The 20945-nt window shown below is 35.7% G+C and overlaps 1 protein-coding gene across 10 annotated transcripts in view; it reads left to right on the top strand.

Annotated features, from left to right (window-relative positions):
* Positions 1-20945, top strand: part of Tpk1 (thiamin pyrophosphokinase 1) — a 360539-nt gene that overhangs the window by 50275 nt on the left and 289319 nt on the right. For all 10 annotated transcript variants that reach the window (XM_010638565.3, XM_010638576.3, XM_019209683.2 and 7 more), the window contains exon 2: positions 20663-20734. In XM_010638565.3, coding sequence (XP_010636867.1) covers positions 20663-20734 — 72 coding nt within the window. The remainder of the gene's footprint in view (positions 1-20662; positions 20735-20945) is intronic.

Genomic DNA, 20945 nt, shown 5'->3' on the forward strand with positions numbered 1-20945 from the left:
AAAAAAAAAAATTACCTGCTTTTTTGTTTATCTGGTCCTTTGTTTTTAAAAAATGTTTTAATATAAAATTCTGTCAAACTTTATCTGAGATATTATTACTTATTAATATTTTTAAATAAAGGAAGCCGTGTACATGCATGAAATTTTAAAACCACTAATTGTTCCTTGTGTTTTCATTTGTTATTTACTGAGATTCGACTTTGTGCTCCATTATGTGTACGATTCTTAGAAAGAATCAAAAGGGCCTTTGTTCTTGAAACATGTTTCTCCTATTCTCTTTTTTTCGTGATTCTTAAGAGACACGTTTTAATTTTCCCAAAATTGCGATTGTGCCTTGTAATTACTGCCGGCCAAGTGAGTTATGACTCAGTTGTGTGAATTTCATTCTTTGAGATGTTGTGGTAAACCTTGTTTTACATTTATTGATTACAGTATTTTGAAAAATCAAAGATGTATTACATATAATTTTGGAAATAAATTTAAAAGATTAATAGAAGTTAAAGAATAGTTTAAAATGAAACACATTAGTAATCAGGGAAATTTAAGACACTCAAATTCTCCACCAATATTGTCCTTTATCTCTCAAGTTTGCAGGGAATAAAAAAAAAAATCCTTCTACCTTTGAGTTCTTAGTTGGAACCCTTGTAACAAAAGACACATTAACAGGAGAGAAAAGCAGACAGTGTTTATTAACTTGTATGTGCCTCTCACATGGGAGGAAACTCAGACACTTGACCTTACATAGCATCTTTCACAAAGAACAAACTCGGAGAAGCAACAGGACCTTACGAAAAGGGCTTTCATTCAGTCAGTTTCTTTGGGAAAGTAGTGGGAAGGCCAGTTGAGGGGAAACTTACAGTAGGTAAAGGCTGGCTCCAGTTAGTGAGGCTTGTGAGGAGATTACTCTGATTCCCTCTGAAGGCCTGTAATGGTCTGAAGTCACTCTGGTATTAATATTTTGTCCTTCCTCATAGAGAGGGAAGGAAGACATCTTTCTAAGTTATGTCCTGTTTTCAGAGGAGGAGGAGGAGAACAGAGACCTTTTCTTGAATCTCTTCAATGGCTCAAACAATCCTTAAACCAAACTGGCCTATTTTGGAGTTCATATTCAGCATTTCAGGTTCACTTAATTTTGTCATCTATTGTCTCTTTGTCAGAGGCTTGCAGGCAGCATATTATTCTGTTGGACACTCAGTGTTTGCTCATAGTTTACTAAGAATACTACACAGCCTTTCCCGATGCTAAGTGAAGTAAATCAGACACAGAAGGTTAAATATCTCATGGTTTCTTTTATATGCAGAATCTAAACATGTAAATAATTTAAAGAACAAAATAAAAGATAGATGATAGGATACAGGGAGATGGACTTGGGGGTTAGGAAGGGATTCCGAGGATCCAGAGGATGGCAAAGGGAGAGGGTGAAATAAAAAGGATCAAGTTGTGATGTGTATATACCAATTTCCGAAGGTGACTGAACGTTTTGTGTATCCAAACACATGCTAATAACAAAGAATAGAGGAAACAACACATGAAGTTAAATTACACATTTTATACAATCTCTATAAAAATACCAATACTTTTTTCAAAAAAGAAACACCACAGACATGTTGGGATTTGTATTAAATGTAGTCATCGACAGGGAATCCATACAGATATGGAAGGGAAGTCATCTAGAGTTTTTCAGGACAGAGACTTTGGTCTGAAAGAATGGTTTTGTACTGCAACTTGCTGATGGGACGTTGGGCAAGGTACTTTGCTTCTCAAGCCTTAACTTTTCCTTGTGCAGAATGGGAAAAGTAATAAGATTTACCCTATAATTTTCAAGGTTAAGTGAAAAAAATATATACATAATTTTCTTTTCCTTTTCTTATTATTGCTTTCACTGTTTACATAATGACATCTCCCCTGTGCCAAGCACTAGGCATATAGAACTGAATATGAAGACAAGCATTCTTTCTTTCCCCATTGAGCTTCTTTGCTTACAGGGGAAAATCTTAGTACTTTGTACATAATAATGCATAAGAAGTTATTCTGTAACATATAGTTTATGTAACAATGGGACTGACTGTATAATAAAGCTGTAACACTTTATTATTCTCTTGGGCTTGCCAATACCTGGGGAAATGGGAGTTCTAATTATCTCTATTTCCCTACCTTATGGCTTCTGCTTCATCAGTGCTCAGAGATGGGAACTGCCGAGAGTTTCAGATGACAGCTTTGCTGTGTTGGCACTTATTATTCAGATGATAATGGAATACTTTCTTTGGCTTTTATACTCAGGAGCAGATTTAATGTGTCTTCAGATTTCATTCATAATCCTATTCAGAAGCCCTTTTTTTGTTTTACGAGTCTGTAATTTTAGAAGCCCTAACTGCTGATTCGTAATGTGGAAGAACATGAGTTGATTAATCAGATAAAGTTCAGAATTATTTCACTTTATTTCCAGTGTGTAAAATCTAAAGAAATTTATAACCTTACAGCTACCTGGAACACCTTATCATTGCTCTGAGCAATAAGACCAATTATAGCCATATCAAAATGGAGATTTGAAACAAAATCAGTTATTTGAGGCTTCCAACTGACATCTAGGAGGAGAGGAGGCTAGTGACTATTACTTCAAATGACCCAAAGTATATTTCCATATATGGTTATCACCTCTCACTGTGTTTTGCTACTGCCACCCCACATTCTCAGCATTGGTCTTTTTGGGTATGTGTGTGACCCTTTGTATGTGGTGGGGTTTTTTTTCTCCCAAGAGTGTTTTAGCCCCTCCACCTGGACACTCACCCATCAGATCTGCTAGAATGAGTCATCTGTGATACCTACCACAGTTCTCCCAGGGAGGCTTATGATTAACCCTCTGCGTAATCTCACTGTGTTAGACACACAGGATAGATACTTTCTTCACTATGTTCTTCCCACGATGTATTCTGGAGTGTGTATTCTTTTATGCATCCAAAGCAAAAGCAGTCACTGAATACTGACAACACAAGAAAATCATGGCTTTTAAATTATTAGTATTACTTCCTGTTTAAAAAGCTGAGAACATGATTTATCTTGGCATCTTTATTCCATATTGACTTATTTATGCCTTTACAACTTAAAGTATGATTTTAGTATAAAACAGCAACACATATAGCTTACATAATGGTTTCAATTGAATTCTCGATATCACTGATGGGTGGATGGACCATTATGTGCCATCAAGAAAAAAAGTCATTGCCAATTAAATTCTTGCACAGTGCTAAGATACTATTCTCTATTGACTCTAAAATACATTCTAAATGCATCCTAGAAATGCATTTTAGAAATGTTTTATAAAGTGTAAAAAATGAGCTGGTGTAGTTGCATATGCTTAAAGCACTGAGGAGGCTGAGGTAGGAGGATCACTATGAGTTAGAGGCTACACTGAGCTACATAGCGCAATCCTATCTCAAAAAAAAATGTTTTAAAATTTGGGGAATGTAATGCTACACTTTCTAAAAAGGATGTGATGAAAGAAAGATTTATATTTGGCTTCCTTTTGATTTTTGGTAGATGTACTAATGAATAGGAATGTCCTCATATATTGGATAGCAGGAAAATAGAGGACTCCCCAGAGGAGTTGAATATACTGAAAATGACTCAAACAAAGCAAAGGTCAATCCCCAGTACCAAAAGCGGGGGGTTGTAAATAGAAAATTGGTTAGCCATTATTCATAAATTGTGAATGAGGGTCTCATTTGGAAAACTGTATTGTCTTTGTATGTTCCTTCCTGTTAGCGTGAGTCATTTGTGTACGTAGGTGGAGGATTGGGTAGTGTGACACAGTGTAGATGGAAAACTAGGCATTTGCAGTTACAGACTTTTTGATTAATAACAGGTCCTGAAAGTTTTAGGGTACTTTGTTTCTTCTTGAGATTCCTTATCTGACTTTATATAAATGTCATTGAAAGACAGAAGAATCCAGCTGTTGGTGGATGCAGAACTGGTCTGTATCATTAAGTGACGGAGGCCTGTGTGGAACCTCCTCTGCTGCAATCTGTCTAAGATTGTATTTCCATTCATCCAGAGCATAATGTCATTAAATGCAACTTTGTAAGACATAAAGCATTACAGATTAATTGGAAAGAAGGTAACATTGCTCTAAATTTATGAGAGTTTATTTTGTGTGCGTGCATGCATGTTTAGTTTTAGTGGTATGGGAAACAGAACCATTAATAACCTTTTAAGTTCACATTAGAAACACTTCATTTCACAACTTCTTTGCACCAGGTTCTAGGCTAAATTTTGCAGATAACAGGAAAAGCCAAATTACATTTTCTACATAGTTAATGTTTATAAACTGTTAAATGAAAAGTGTATCACTATTATTAATACAAGGATATAATTCCACCTCACCCCAGAAAGAATGGCTGCTATCAAGAAATCAACCAATAACAAATGTTGGTGGGATTGTGGGGAGAAAGGAATCTTTCTCCATTGTTGGTGGGAGGTAAGACTGGTGCAACCATTGTGGAAATCAATATGGAGATTACTTACACAACTAGGAGTGAAAGTCCCATTTGACCCAGCTATTCCCCTGCTGGGTATCTTTCCAGAAGAATTAAAAGAATCATACCACAGTGATATATGCTCACCCATTTTTATAGCGGCACAGTTTGTAATAGGCTATCAACTGGAGACTGGATAAAGATGTGTGGGGTTTTTTTTTGTTTAGTTTTGTTTTTTGGTAAAATAGTACTGCTCAGCCATAAAGAATGAGAAACTAGAGACATTTATAGCTAGATGCACATTGAGGGCATACTCTTAAGTGAAATTAATAGGACACAAGTATAAATACCATATAATTTCTCTAGTGTGAACAACAGTGTAAATAAAGATCCAAATGTATAATTGGTATTTTGTAATAGGAAGAAATGTCAAAAGAAAAGGAAAAAAATGGAAACAAAGTCTTTGTAAATAGGGAATGTGGGGGGAGGCAAGGAATGGGGAAAAAATAACTAAGATACATCATGTAAATATACAAGATACCAATGATGAATGTAACTATTATATATGTAAAATGTACCAATGAAGATTAAGTTCATAATTTTAAAAATACAAGGATTTAAGATTATTATTCATGGAGGAAAGGGTACTAAAATATTTTTTTTCCTAGGCTTTGAAAGATATTGAAAGACTATTGCTAGGGGCAGAAAAGTACAGTTTTTGAAAATTTATTTTGTGCTCAGGCATCGTGAAGATGTTGAATGTGTTAGCTCATTGAATGTCTTATAATCATACTTTTTCAGCCTCAGAGATGTTAAACACATTTTCAAATATCTCAAATTCAAGTAACTAATAAGTAACAGATCTGGGATTTGAACTACATTTGTCTGATTGCAAAGCCCTTATTTTTAATCAGTGTATTGTGCCAAAAAGTACCTAGAATAGAGGAAAAATCTTGAAAATTATACAAGTGCCCAATGTACTCACAGTACTGTGAGCAGCCTCCAGGCAGGTAAGGCTGGAAACCTAGAATCTTACATAGGACCTGTCAAATGAGGATAAGCTCTTCAGTCATTGATTTATTTTTTGATCAATATTTTTGATCTTCTGTTGTGTGTCATGCAGGTTGTTTGGTCTGGGTATTCAGAAACAAGCACATCCCCTTGTCTTACCAGTTATGTTTCTACTAATAATGCTAATGTTTTCAGATACAATTTCTTGCTTTGCTCATTTGCCTTGGAAATACTTCTTCACTCAGTTTTTTTTTTTTCATTAATTTTATTGGTGCTTTTTAGGTACACAGTACAGTTACATTCATCATTGGTATCTTGTCCCTTTACATGATGTATCTTGGTCCTTATTTTTATCTCATATCCCTGCCCTCCATTCACCCTTCCCTATTTACAAAGACTTTGTTTCCATTTTTTCCTTTTCTTATATTTTTTTCTTTTCCCTTCTTTCCTTTTCCCTCCCTCTCCCAATTTGCTAATCCTTTAGCCCTTTTCTTCCTAGATCACATTAGGAATTATACAATTTGAACCTTAGTTACACTTTTAGTTTTCGAAGCAGAGAAATTATTTGGTATTTACATATGTGTGTCCTATTTCAAGAGTATGCCCTCATTGTGCATCGAATTAGCTATTAATGTCTCTAGTCTCTCATTCTTTATGGCTGAGTAGTATGCCATTTTATGGGAGAAAAAAAAAACATCATCTTTTATCCAGTCTTCAGTTGATGGGCAGTTGATCTGTTTCCAAGTTTTAGCTATTACAAACCCTGACACTGAAAGGTGCCACATATATTGCTATGGTATGATTATTGTAATTCCTTTGGAAAGATACCCAGCAGAGGGATAGCTGGGTCAAATGAAACATCAAATCTTAGTTTTATAGTTATCTGTATCAATTTCCACAGTGGTTGCACCAGTCTACACTCCCACCAACAAAGGAGAAGTGTTCCTTTCTCCCTACAACTCCACCAGCATTTGTTATTGGTTAATTTTCTGATAGCAGCCATTCTTTGTGGGGTGAGGTGGAATCTCAGCATTGTTTTCATCTGCATCTCTGCAATGACTAGTGATATTAAACATTTTTTTCTTATTTGCTGCTTTTACTTATTTGTCTGGGTCATTATATTTGGGGAGTCTGACTTTTTTTTAATTCTTTATATATCCTAGATAGTAGACCTTTGAGGAACAGCTGGCAAAATTTTTTTCTCACATTGTAGTTTGCCTGTTAGTTCTTTTGGTGGTTTCTCTTGCAGTTTAGAAGCTTTTGAAAATGATGAGATCCCAGTTGATGATTCTTTGTGCTAGTTTCCATGCTACTGAGGATTTGTTCATAAAGTCTTTTCCTATGCCAGTGTCTTCAAGAGTTCTACATAACTTATCTTCCAGAAAGTTTAGTGTTTCTGTTTTAATATTTAGATATTTAATCCACTTGAATTTTAATTTAGTGCATGGTGAAATATAGGGGTCTAGGTTTTAAAATATGGCAGGTTGGAATCCAGTTTTTCCAACACCATTTATTAAAGAGGCTATCTTTCCTCCAGTGAGGATGGTTGGCTCCTTTGTCAAAGATGAGGTGACTGATTGTGTCTGGAATTGTTTCTGCATTTTCTAATCTATTCCACTGGTCCTTGAGTTGTTTTCTTTGCCAGTGCCATGCTGTTTTTATCACAGCGGCTTTTTAGTATAGTTTCAAGATGGGGATTCTGATATGCCCTGTCATGTCTCTGTTGCCTGGAATGACTTTTGCTGATCTAGGTCCCTTCTGGTTCCAAATGAATTTTTGTATTGTTTTCTCTTGTTCTGTGAAATATACTGTTGGAATTTCATTTGGGATTGCATAATTTTTTATAGCAATTTTGGAAGTATGGCCATTTTCACTATGTTGGTTTTTCCTACCCAAGAGAAAAGGATGTCTTTCCATTTTCTTGTATCCTCTTTGACTTCTTTTTTTCAAAGTGCTATATTTTTCAGTGTAGAGGTATTTTGATTCCTTCATTAGATTGATTCCCTAGATATTTCATTCTTTTGGATGCTATTGGGAAAGGAATTATTTCCCTAATTTCCCTCTCAGTAAGTTTTTTTCTGTGCACAAGAAGGCTGTTGATTTTTGAGTGTCAACCTCGTATCCAGCTACTGTACTGAATCTGTCCATTAAGTCTTGGAAGTCTTTTGGAAGAGTTTTTTGGGTCTTCATTGTAGAGTATCATATCACCAGAAAATAATGACAGTTTAACTTCTTTCTTTCCTATCTTATTCCTTTTATTTCTTTCTCTTGTCTTACTGTGGCTAATGTTTCCAGAACTATATTGAACAGGAGTGGTGATAGTGGACATCCTTGTCTTGTTCCTGGTTTTAGCGTGAAGGTTTTCAGTTTTTGGCCATTTAGTATGATGTTGGTTGTTGGTTTTCATAGATAGCCTTTATCGAGTTGAGCTAAAGACCAGCTATTCCAATTTTGTGCAGAGTTTTTATCATGAATGGGTGTTCAATTTTGTTGAATTCTTTTTCTGTATCGAGATGATCATACAGATTTTGTCCTTGAATCTATTAATATAGTGTATTACATTTATTGATTTACACATGTTGAACCATTCTTGGATCCCTGGAATAAATCTGATTTGGTCAGGGTGTATGATCTTCATGTTGACCCTCTGTATTCTGTTTGCCAGTATCTTACCGAGGAATTTTGCATCTGTGTTCATTAGGGAGATTGGCCTGTAATTCTCTTTCTTGGTTGGGTCTTTTTCTGTTTTGAAATCAAAGTAACACTTGCTTCCAGGAATGAATGTGGACATATTTCTTCCCTTTAAATTTCACTGAAAAGTTTAAAGAGTAGTGGCCATAGTTTTTCTCTAAATGTTTTGTAGAATTCAGCAGTGAAGCCAACATGACCTGGGCTTTTCTTTATTGGTAGATTTTTAATCAATTTCACTAATTGTAATTGGAGTGTTTAGAATTTTTTAAATCTTCTTTGTTCAACTTTGGTTATTCATAATGTATCTAGAAATCTGTCCCATTTCTTCTGTGTTTTCCATTTTAATAGAGTACAGGTTCTCAAAGTTAGGTATTGATTATCCTCTGGATTTCTGCTGAAACTGTTGTGACTTCACCTTTTTTGTTCATAATTGCATGGATTTGAGCCTTTTCTTTCCTTTTTTTGATAAGGTTGGCTAAGGGTTTATTGAGTTTGTTCTTTGGAAAAACAACTCTTTGATTTGTTGAATTTTTTTTTTTGTATTGCTCTCTTAGTCTCCATTGTATTGATTTTTGCTCTGATTTTTATAATTTACTCCCTTGTATGAGCTTTGGATTTGTCTTGCTCTTCTTTTTCTAGGAGCTTGAGATGCAGCATTAGGTTTTTTTATTTGAGCTTGCTGTATTTTCCTAGTGTGGACATTCATTGCTATGAATTTTCCTCATAGAACTGTTTTCACCGTGTCCCATAGATTCCTATATGTTATATTGGCATTATCCTTTATTTATAAAAACTGTCTAATTTCTTCTTTAATTTCCTCTGTGACCCATTGCTTGTTCAGGAGAGTGTTGTTCAGTTTCCATGTGTTTGTGAAGTTATTGCAGTTTCTGGTGCTATTGATCCCTAGTTTAATTGCATTATGGTCTGACAACACACACGGGATAACTACAATTCCTTTGCATTTACTTTAACATGTTCTGTGAACTTGTATATGGTCTTTTCACTCAGTCTTTACACAATAAGCTTCTATACTTTTTTACTAACTTTTAGTTTCATAACTATTTAAGTACATACACCTAGGTGTGTATGTAGGTGTGAAAAATCTGTGTCATGTAAACCTGATCCCCAGCATGGTAGCGTTGGGTTGAGAGCTGGGGCCTCTGGGAGATGTTTGTGTTCTTGTGGATGGCTTCATGCCATCCTTAAAAGGGTTTCCAAGTGTGAACTTTCCCTCTTCTGCTATTTGAGGACACGACGATTTTCCCATGTCACCATTTTGCCTTATGTCATGTGAGAACATGTGGGTAAGGTCTTCACCAGAAACCAGATGCTGTCTTGATCTTGATCTTTGCAGTTCCACATTCCAATATAGACACTTAGGTGCTACAAAGGCAAGTACAGAGGAAGTTAATCATTTCATTCTCATTGCCTCAAGTTATCATTTTAACAAGCCCCATCTTTTTGTGTTCACTGCTGGTAACTCTTGGTAGAAATGTTCTATGTGAAAGAATTACAAAAATATAAATAGCAAAGGGAATTGGTTCATGAGTAAATGATTAACTCTAGTACTTTTACAAGAATCTTACCCTGTGCTTTGAACAGCAGGTGTTTTCTGAGTTCTGTACAACACATTTTGATGGAGAAAACCCTGACATCTTGTTGTCTAGAGTAGAGTGAGTCCTATCTTTGTGTAAAATGCAAAGCATTGGTGGCCGTAAGTCACTTTCCCATGTTTCTAAAATTTTAGATACACTCTAATTAGCATAAGTTATGTTATAGTTTTTTGTAATAATTTTGACAAATCTGGTTGTAATTTTTACTCTAAAACTCCAATAATATATTTTAACAATCTGCTGTTATATTCGCAGTGTGGTATTAAAGCATTGCTATCTAACATTTCTGAGGAGCAGTGCCTGGAAAAATTTTCTTTCTTTGCATCAGCAAAATACCTTTTATTTTACTTATTTCTAAATTTATATATGTATTAAGTAATCAGTGTCTGTTGAACAAAGCAGTTGAAGATAACTTGGTTTACACTGTAACTTGAAATAATTATTTTCTTAAGCCATTGTCTTCAAGAACATCAGTCTCTTGCTTAAATATATCCAGTTTAGTTTAATTTGGATTTACTTTGGTTATAAATATTGGGTCAGACTATTTAAGGAATATTTAAAAATGAAAAGGTCTCTGTTTTTTTTTCTTCCTTATTGAGTTTATTGGTACATTTTAGGTATACACTACAGTTACATTCATCATTGGGATCTTGTACCTTTATATGACAGGTCTTGGTTCTCATTTTTTCCTCTTGTCCCTGCCCTGCCCTCCCTTCACCCCATCCTCCCTTCCCTATTTACAAAAACTTTATTTCTATTTTCTCATATTTTTTTCTTTTCCCTCATTTCCTTTCCCCTACCCTTCCCATTTCCCCTATACCTTTAGCCCTTTTCTTCCTATTTCATGCTGTCAGTTATGTACCAGGAATGAGAAATTAGAGTCTTTCATAGGAAAATGTATGCATATTGAGGACACACTCTTAAGTGAAATAAGTCACATGTGTAAAGACTGAATAGTTTCTCTGGTGTGAAAAATTATAATTGTAGATCTCTTTTTTCTTGATGGTGCTATATGTGAGGCTCATGAAGCTTGAAAATCTACCTACCTGTAAAATGGGTTTCACCACACCTAACACAAGTAGCAGCTGGGAAGTGCATTGGGAAGGAGTGTTTAGTGCCTTGCTGAATCCGTTTGTCCTTCCTTCTGTTGCCATTATGTGGGGATCTGTGCTTTCTGATGTGGTTAGAAATAGGCTGAGGTTATAAGAGTAGCCTAAAGGTAAAAGTTAGGTTAACTCTTTGTTTTAGAAGCACGTTTCAAACTTATATAGATTCTGCCTGCAGGGCATGTTTTGAACTGACTTTTCAAGTGTGAAGATTATTGTGGGCCCAGCTGTCAACACATCAAAACTGCAGCCTTTGGGTTATAATTTTTTTAGTACTGTACGACGAACCCTTAGGCTTGTGGTATTACATCCACAGTTTGCAAGGCAGTGATTGATTTTCTTGATTGACAGGGAAAGCAGTGTATTGTGGCCCAGGTCAGCAGGGCAAGGGACAGTTGATGGAGTGGCTTTGAATTCTGTCAGCAACTCCAAAGTGTCATTGTACTAAAACAAAGAATTTGGCTTTATTCACATGGGTAATAGTGAGAATGTGTTCACTGAGGACAAGAAAATGGCTAACCTTTGCAAGAGTGAAAAAATACTTCTTGGACTAGCATTCTACTTTTATGTCAGGAAAGATTCAGCATTTAAACTCCCCTTCCTCCTTGCCTTGCTTCCTATACCAAAGGCACTAACTGGTTGTTTAAAAAAAAAAGTGTTCCTTTATCAATTAACATACATTTCTAGCATATGTGGATTCTTGTGAAAATTTAATAGGGCATTTTGTTTATAATGGCACAGATTTTATAATATCAGTATTACTAAATTTGGACAGTCCCTTACTCTGCTTTCTCTTCAGATTATATAAATCTTTTGTCTTTTACTAAATTTGGAAAGTCGCATTACAGTTGCATTGTGGGAGGTAATGTTCTCAGGTAGAAATTGATTTAAGCCATTCAGAATCTGTTTATAGTTTAAATCTGAAAGTTGAATGATAATAACTAGGCACTTGCTTAGGTTTATAGGACTAACAGCACATTACATGGATTTCTTTCGTCCCTAAATAGGTGCTAAAGACAAACATTCATTTAGCTTGGAAAGACTTAACCTACTCTCAAGTAAAACAACTTCAAGCTTTTTAGTGAGGTTGTTGCCCTTCTGTGGACCATCTCCAGTTTCATTAGATATTTCTTGAGCTATAGTGGTAAAAACAGTGTTTAGCTTGTTGTTGCTGTGTTTTTTAGTATCCTTTCCAGAACATTGTATGTAGTAAGATAAGTACTTTAGGGCTCAAGGTCTAGAAATGACCATAGGATTTTAGGATAAAATGTTTGCAAGGAATTATATTGAGCAAGGAATCAAGATGTCTTTTTTTTTTCAGCTTTAATTGAGTTTATTGGTACATTTTAGGGATACAGTACAGTTACATTCATTGTTGGGATCTTGTACCTCTACATGAGATGTCTTTTCTTATTGCTGAGACAAAATACCCAACACCCACATGTTAAAGGAGAAAAGGGTTATTTCTGGTTCACAGTAGAGGTTTCAGTTCATACTTCTCTGGCTCTAAGGCAGGATGATGTGGCAGAGAGGCACTGCAGGGGAGAAACAGTCCATGGCAGGGCAGTCAGGAATGCAGCAAGTGTACTTCTTTCTGTCCCTCTATAGTCCATTCAGGCTACAAGTGTATTAATTGGTGTCACCCACATTCAACGTGGGGCTCCATTATCCACACCCACAACTATGCTAAATCAATTTAGTTATCACACACCTTTAATCTCAGTATCACACCCCCTAATCCAGCATCACACACTCATGATCCAGCCACCACCCAAAAGCCTCACCTATGAGCGCATGATGCTTTGGTGATGGTGGGGGGGGTAGATACAATCCATAATATAAAAAGGATAGACAAATAGAGGGAAGTTATTAAGTAGAGAAAGTAGCCAGAACTGATTCATTATAAATAGACATAAAGTCAGTGTTGGAAAAGATACTGAACAGGTAATTGAGTGGTTTCTGTGTATGGCACTGCAGGAGGTAATGGATCCATGAGTTGTGTTCTAGTGCAGGGAGATAGGCATTAGAAAAAAGAGTGAATGGATAAACTGATGATAAATTTATTAGCAATAAATCAGATTCAGAGTGTGTAGAAGCATGCAGTATTACTATATTATATGTATTGATCAAGGACGCTCTTCAGTCTTTTATGTTTTAGGGACATCTAAGGGATTAGTGTGAAAGACAGACTAGGATACTCACTGATGAATGGCTGTCTACAGTAAAGTATAAATGGTTAAACTATTTAGTAGTTTGAGCAGCAGAAAGGAGGCCAGTGTAGCAAGGAAAGAAGGTATAGGAAGGAGGTTTACAGGACTTGAAGGTAAGGAGAGACGATAAGTTAGCATATATATTAGCTTTCCACTGATAGGAATTTGAATTTTACTTTGAAAGAAAGTAGAGGTTTTCGAACTGGGAAATGACTTTATTTGACTCTGTTGTTACACATCAAGAATATAAAGGAGGCAAATGTGTACCGAGGGAGGCCAGATAAAAAGAGAGCCAAGTTTAAAGAAGACAAATGTTCCATGGAGTAGGCCATTCATGGTAGACGTGGTCATGGGATGAGAAGCACTGTGGAGCTGTTCAAAGGAGAACATAGTTGGGAGTTTGATTTGGACATGTGAAGTTTGAGATATGTGTTAGGTACTCAGGCAAAGTTGTGGAACAAGCAGTTAGACAGAGTTCTGGAGTTTAAGAGAAGGGTTCCAGATTAGAGACATGAATATTGAAGCCACTTTTGTGAATGGTATTTGAAGCTATGAGACTGGAGGGGATGACTTAGGGAGTGGATGTAGTTGGAGAAAATGCCCAAGCATTTTGATAACTAGAGCACTCCTACATAAAGGACCCAGAACCAAGGCAACATGCAGTGAATTAGGCTTATTCAGTGCTTCCTGTGTAGATAAGGGTGAAATAGTTAGGCTGAAAAGCAAGAGAGAGGAAGAGAACTAATAGAGTGCTTTCCAAGAAGTTGGGGAGAGAGAGAACATGATTCAAGAAGAAAGCATTTATGGAGTGATTTTCTCTGTCATGATACTGAGATGTGTTGAGCAAGGAAGGTGAAAACAGAGAATTAGCCATTATATTTTGTACTGCAAAGAAGGAGCCGCTGGTGGCCCCAAGAAGCATTTATTTCCCAGGATTATTGAGATAAATACATTTTTATCAGAACCCACTGCAAAGACTGAAACAGAGAGAGATTGGGCAGTAACTGAAGGTGATATAGGGTGGAGAGACAGATGATTTATTTTCCCAACCAAGACTCTGGGATTGGAAAAGCACATACTTCAGCATGAAGTTGATACAACTAGGGTAAGCCATAAGCACCTACTTTTTCCACGTTTGGTTTACTTTCTTTGAAGTGATTTCTTACATGTGACTTACCTATCCTTCTTAGTCCAGTGGTAACACAATTATTTTAATAGACTGTGCTATGCAGCATTTATTCAGAGCTCTTTAATACTTCTAATTTGTTCGTGAACAGTTTGTTCCCTCACAGAACAAATTGACTTGACAGTCTTGATTTCCCTGTGCACAGTTAAAAAACTATTCTATGCTTAAATATAGAAATTCATGTAATAGGAATATGAAACTTCATGCCCTAGAGTTTTCATTGTTTAATTGAAATACTTTTTAAGGGTAGAAAGTTCATAATAATGGTTTTTGGTCCTTTGATAAAATAACTACTATATTTATGTAATGACTTGCATGTATTTTTGAGTAATATTGATGTCCTCTACCAATTTTTAAACAATAGAGCATATATAGAATCCCTTGATAATTTACTAGTATTTTTGAATCATACTTTTCTATTATATATTTTGTTTTATTTTAATGTGTGATTATTTAGAATATTGGTCTTTAATTTTTTAAAGCCTCATATATCAGTTTTTAAAATGGCAATTTAGAAAGAATTACAAATAATTTATTCATTATTTTTCCATTTATTCAAACATTTATTAAAAAGTTTATTTATTGATGTTATTAGTAAATCATAAAATTTTATACAGCTTGATTCTTTTAAAAAATGAAGTGCTTTCATGGCCATTGCCTTAATGAATATATTGCCTTAGGAGAGCAGTAATGTGGATAATGTTTTCCCCCTATCAGATTTCTCTTTCAGCCACAAAAATACCAAGTTGATATATCAAAAAATCAGTAACAGAAATGTTTCCTTCATTCATTTAAATGGACATGCCTTATTGTTGAATGCCTCCATTACTAGTATACAACTCAAAAAGAAAAGGACCAAATGTGGCTTCTTATCTTAAAGTATGAATGTGGAAACTTGAACTTACATTTACTTAAATGAAGTAAAAGTGTGTTTTTGTTTTTCGAGTACCTAATTCAAAACTGACATGTAGTATCTGAAAGAATAAAATGAATTGATTCAAATAGTTATGCTGCCTGGCACCATAGTGAGATGTCCCTTATTAAGCCTGGAAAGCCTTAGGATGTCCTATGGAGTTCTGCATCTTTGTAAGTCCTGTGGAGCTTAAAAAAGAAAAACAAAAAGATGTTCATGGACCACCTTGTCAGAGTAATCTGTGAAATACAGATTTGTTCTTCTCATGCCCAGAGATACTGTGGATAGGTCTGGGATAAGGGCTACACCACAAATTTTAACATCTTACAGTGTTCCATAGAAAATTTGATAATCAGTTTTAAGAAAAGAAAGGAATCAATCTAAAGAAGCAAAAAACCTCTACACTAAAACTACAGCACTCTTAAAAAGAAGATTGAGGAGGATATAAGAAAATGGAAAGCTATCCCATTCTCCTGGGTAGGAAGAATCAACAGAGTGAAAATGGCCACACTACCAAAACTACTATACAGATTCAATGCAATGCCAATTGAAATTCCAACACTATATTTCACAGAACTAGAAAAAATAATCCAAAAATTCATTTGGAACCAGAAGAGACCTAGAATAGCATCCTAGGCAACAGAGACATGGCAGAAGGTACAACAATTCCCAATTTGAAACTATACTACAAAGCCACTGTGATAAAAACAGCATGGTACTGGCAAAGAAACAGACCTGAAGATCAGTGGAATAGATTGGAAGATACAGAAACAACTCCAGAGGTACTCAGCTACATCATCTTTGACAAAGGAGCTGACCATCCTCAGTGGAGGAAAGATAGCCTCTTTTAATAAATGGTGTTGGTAAAACTGGATCTCAACCTGCCAAAGATTAAAACTGAACCATTATCTTTCACCATGCACTAAACCAAAATCCAGGTGGATTAAAGATCTAAATATTAAAAAAGAGACACTAAATTTGCTGGAACATAAGTTAGGCAGAACTCTTGAAGACATTGGCATAGGAAAAGACTTGATGAACAAATCCTCAGTAACATGGGAACTAGTACCAAGAATCAACAACGGGGATCTCATCTTATTAAAAAGCTTCTGCACTGCAAAAAAACCATCAACAGAACTAAAAGACAACCTCCAATGTGGGAAAAAATTTTTACCAGCTGCTCCTCAGAAAATGACTGTTATCTAGAATATATAAAGAACTCAAAACAATTAGCCCCCCCAAATATAAAGATCTGATTAAAAATGGGCATCTGAAATGAACAGACATTTCTCAGACAAAGAAGTAAAAGCATCAAGTAAATATATGAAAAAATGTTCCACATCACTGGTCATTTGAGAGGTGCAGATGAAAATAACACTTAGATTCCACCTCACCCCACTAAGAATGGCTGCTATCAAGAAATCAACCAATACCAAATGTTGGCAGCGTTGTGGGGAGAAAGGAACCCTTCTCCATTGTTGGTGAGAGTGCAGACTGGTGCATCCACTGTGGAAATCAACATGGAGATATCTCAAACAACTAGGATTAGAGGTTCCATTTGACCCAGCTATCTCTCTGCTGGGTATCTTTCCAAAAGAATTAAAAAAATAATATCACAGTGATATATATATGCACCTATGTTTATAGTGGCACAGTTTGTAAAGCTAAAACTTGGAAACAGCCCATTTGCCCATCAGTTGGAGACTGGATAAAGAAGATGTGGTTTTTGTATAAAATGGAATACTACTCAGCGACAAAGAATGAGAAATTAGAGTTGTTTGTAGGCAAATGGAAACATAGGATATATTCCTAAGTGAAATAAATAAGTCACACATGTATAAATACCAAATAGTTTCTCTGGCTTGAAAAACTATAATTATACATAAGATCCTAATGATATAATTGACAATTTGAAATAGGAAGAAAAGGGCTAAATGTGTTGGAGAAGTGGGAAGGGTAGGGGAAAGGTAATACGGGAAAAGAAAAAAGAACATGAGAAAAATGAAAAAATGGAAATAAAGTATTTGTAAATAGTGAAGAGAGGAGGGGGTGAAGGGAGTGCAGGGATAAGGGGGAAAAATGAGAACCAAGACCTGTCATGTAAATGTACAAGATCCCAATGATGAATGTAACTGTACTATATACCTAAAATGTACCAATAAACTCAATGTGGAAAGAAAAGAAAAGGAGAGCAAGAAACCAATAGTTTCTTGATTTTATTTTTTCAGATTTTAAAAAATTATTATTATTTTGGTACCGGGGATCCAACTCAGGACCTTGTTTTTGTGAGGCAGGTGGTGCAACCACTGAGCTAAATTCCCGGCCCCTTTCTCTAAGCCTTCTAAAAGTACGTATTTGCCATACAAAATGACTACATTCCTTGTGGAGAGTTGGTACATGCACATAACACATCTTAATTATTTTTCATCCTCTTCCCCTCCATTTCCTTCTTCTTCCCTCCATCTCTTGGTCCCCTTACCTTTTTCAAAAGATCTATCATCTCCCCATGTCTTATTATCTATCTTTTATTTTCTATTTATTTATACTTTGAGTTTCTCATATATGAGAAAGTATGCAATATTTAAGCATGTGAGTCTGATTTATTTCATTTAACATTGTGGTCTCGAAGTGCATTCATTTTCCTTCAGATGACTCAAGTTTATCATTTTTATGGCAGAGTAGTACTCCATTATATAAATACTACACTTTCTTTATGTATTCATCTCTTTTTGGGACATACAGGCTTTGACATTCTACAAATGCTCCTAAAATAGTGTCAAGGACTCTCCAGTCCTGGCTTTTGAACTGATGTGCCGATTGCTTCCAGAACTTCTCAGAATTAAGGGTAGGGTTAGGAAAGAGCTGGAAAATTCAATTTTCCCCCCCAGTTTAAAAATAGTCTGGAGGTAGGCAGAGAAGTGCCCAAGTAGAGAATTTAGGAGGTGACCCTGGCTATTGTATCCTGTTCCTATGATCCAAGGTGGCTGCTAAATGTTCATTCAGTGAAGTCTTCAATGTTGGCTCCTCCATTGCTGAAAAGGAGGACTGAAGCAGAAGTAAAAGCTGTCTCTTTAAGCATACTCCCTAGAAGTAATGTATAGCTATTCTGTGTTAGTTTGGCAGTCCTTAGTCCTATGACCGTATTTTTCTGAAAGGATCTTAGAATATGTTTTTTTTTGCCTTTTTGTTTTTGTTTTTGTTTTGGTAGCAGGGATCAAATTCAGGCCCTTGCACTTGTGAGGCAGGCACTGGAATCACTGAGCTAAATTCCCAGTTGTTGTTTTTTTTTAATGAATAATGATGTGCTCAGTAAAACAAAAACAGAGAACAGGAAAAAGCAAGAAAAAAAAAAACCTTGGGATTTTTTTTCTAAGAACAGACTATCATAAGGCAATTGCTAGTCTGTGTTCGAACTGTGCATCTAAAGCTACCCAAACAAATCCCTAGTTTCTCTTACCTTTTGCCAATTGTGCCAGTTTTGTTAGCTATCAAACCACCCTGCTTGTTTACACACAATCTTCTGTTCCCAGAATTGGTGCGGGAAAGTCCTAAACCTAACAGCCAGAGCCAATGCCATATACCTGTTAGCCCTGCTGAATGTTTTTATTAAGTTTATTGGTACTTTTAAAGTGAACAGTACAGTTACATTCATCATTGGGGTCTTGTACCTATGCATGATGTATCTTGATTATTTTTTCCCCATTCTCCTGCCCTCCCTTTTACTCCCCCCTTCCCTGTTTACAAAGAATTTGTTTCCATTTTTTCCTTTTTGAAAATGATACGTTGTGAGCTCCTCTTATATGTTTATTGAAAAGGAGTTTTTCACATTCCAGTCTAATTGCATACTCTCTCCTCTTTGTCTTTACTTTATTATAAATAAATCAGCTTTGGTTGCCTCCATGGCATGTCTTCATGTACCTGAATCTGAGCCCCTCTAGTTTTCAGTAGTGATTACGCCTCATGTGGGGATTGTGTCTGTTTCCTGCTGGGGGCAGTGTCTGGCCAGGAGAGTTTTGTTGAAAGAATAAATAGATTAATTTCCCTTTTTCTCTTACTTCCGTGTGCTTACATATAATATGTCTATATTTTTTATATTTTAAGAAGAGGTGTTTGTGCTTCCTTTTTATATGCTGATTGTTTAGTGACTCCAGAAACTTTGCTTTCTACTATCTTGAGTTTCTCTCTGAATTTGCAGATTTTACTTAGAAATTCCTCCCACCCACCTTAGAGGTGGCCTTTTCTCATTGTTTAGTCTCCTTGACTTCTCATTAGAATTACATGTTTTTTTCCCCTGGTTAAGTTTATTGGTACATTTAAAGCAAAAAATACAGTTACATTTATTACTGGGATCTTGTACCTTTATGTGATATGTCTTGGTTCTTATTTTTTCCCCATAGCATTATGTGTTTTAGACAGCACATTCTTAGAAATTCTATATTAATTCTTTTACCTTTCTTACTTTTCCTTCTGTATTGACATTCTGCTCTGTAATGGTGAGCAAGATGGTGTTTCTGCCTTCATTCTGTTCTTTTCTCTCTCTACCCCCGCCTTTTGTGAAATCTCAGCAGCCAGTGTACTCTTACTTTTAACTATTATCTCTATGTGGATGCTTACAAGGTATCCATAAAGCATATTTACTAGTCATTCCTGCATCATTCCTGAGTGCCTTAACTTAAATTCCTTTTTCATCTTAAATACTGTGTCTAAAATAGGAGATTTTAGTGTTGAAGTCCTAGATTTATGTCATTAGTCTTCTTAAATTGTCATTGTATTAAACCACATGACTAAGGATAGCAGTTCCAGTGAGCAGTTTTCTTTGTCTGGAATGCCCCTTTATTCTTTCCAGTAGGATTTTGTGAAAATGTATAAGTTTTACATAGATAGGGTAGGGGTGGAGGGGGAGATAGTGATCCTATCAATTAATAAGAATGTGAAAATACACATAATCAGTCCCACAGCACTTGATAAATAATGTTAGGATGATATTGAACCAGCCATATAGAAGGTTAGTAGGTGTATAAAGGTGGTGGGAAAAGAAATAGACCCAATTATTTTTATGATGACTCTTTTGTGGTACAGAGATTGAACTCAGCCCCTTCTATTTTTATTTTTTAAATTTTGGGTCAGGCTATTGCTAAGTCATTAAATTTCCCAAGCTGGACATGAATGTATTGTCCTCCTGCCTCAGCCTCCCAGAGTGCTGGGTTTATAGACATGTATAACTGCCCTGTTCATAATATTTTTATATAATAAATTCCTCAGAAGCATAGGAATGTGACAGATCTATTCAATGAAATAGGTCTTGTTAATGTTTGACATGTTTTAAACTGAAGGTGTAAGAAAGTGTGATTGAAATATAGGTCTGTATGTATTGAAAATATGGACTGGTAGAGTAAAATTGTAGATTTAAATGAGGATAAAAGACTCAATTTATTTATTTTACCTTTTCTTTTCCAATAGGAAATTTGAAGTACTGCCTTGTGATTCTTAACCAGCCTCTGGACAAGTGTTATCATCATCTTTGGAAAAAAGGTGATCTTAGTGTTCATACTTCTTTGCTTTTTATTCTGAGACTAAATAGCACGGCCTTAATGTGCCCCAGAACCTACAAAAAGCACCGAGCAGTGGAGTTCATAATAAGGCAACTCAGTTATTGAGTTATCAGAGGAATTTCATACTGCTTCTCTATCAGCCTGTTCATGTATGTGATTTTCACAGTATGGACCTTCAAGGACAGAGTCAT

This window comes from Fukomys damarensis, unplaced genomic scaffold, assembly GCF_012274545.1.
Source record: "Fukomys damarensis isolate Sample0158 unplaced genomic scaffold, DMR_v1.0_HiC HiC_scaffold_16, whole genome shotgun sequence".
NCBI classification, from domain to species: domain Eukaryota; kingdom Metazoa; phylum Chordata; class Mammalia; order Rodentia; family Bathyergidae; genus Fukomys; species Fukomys damarensis.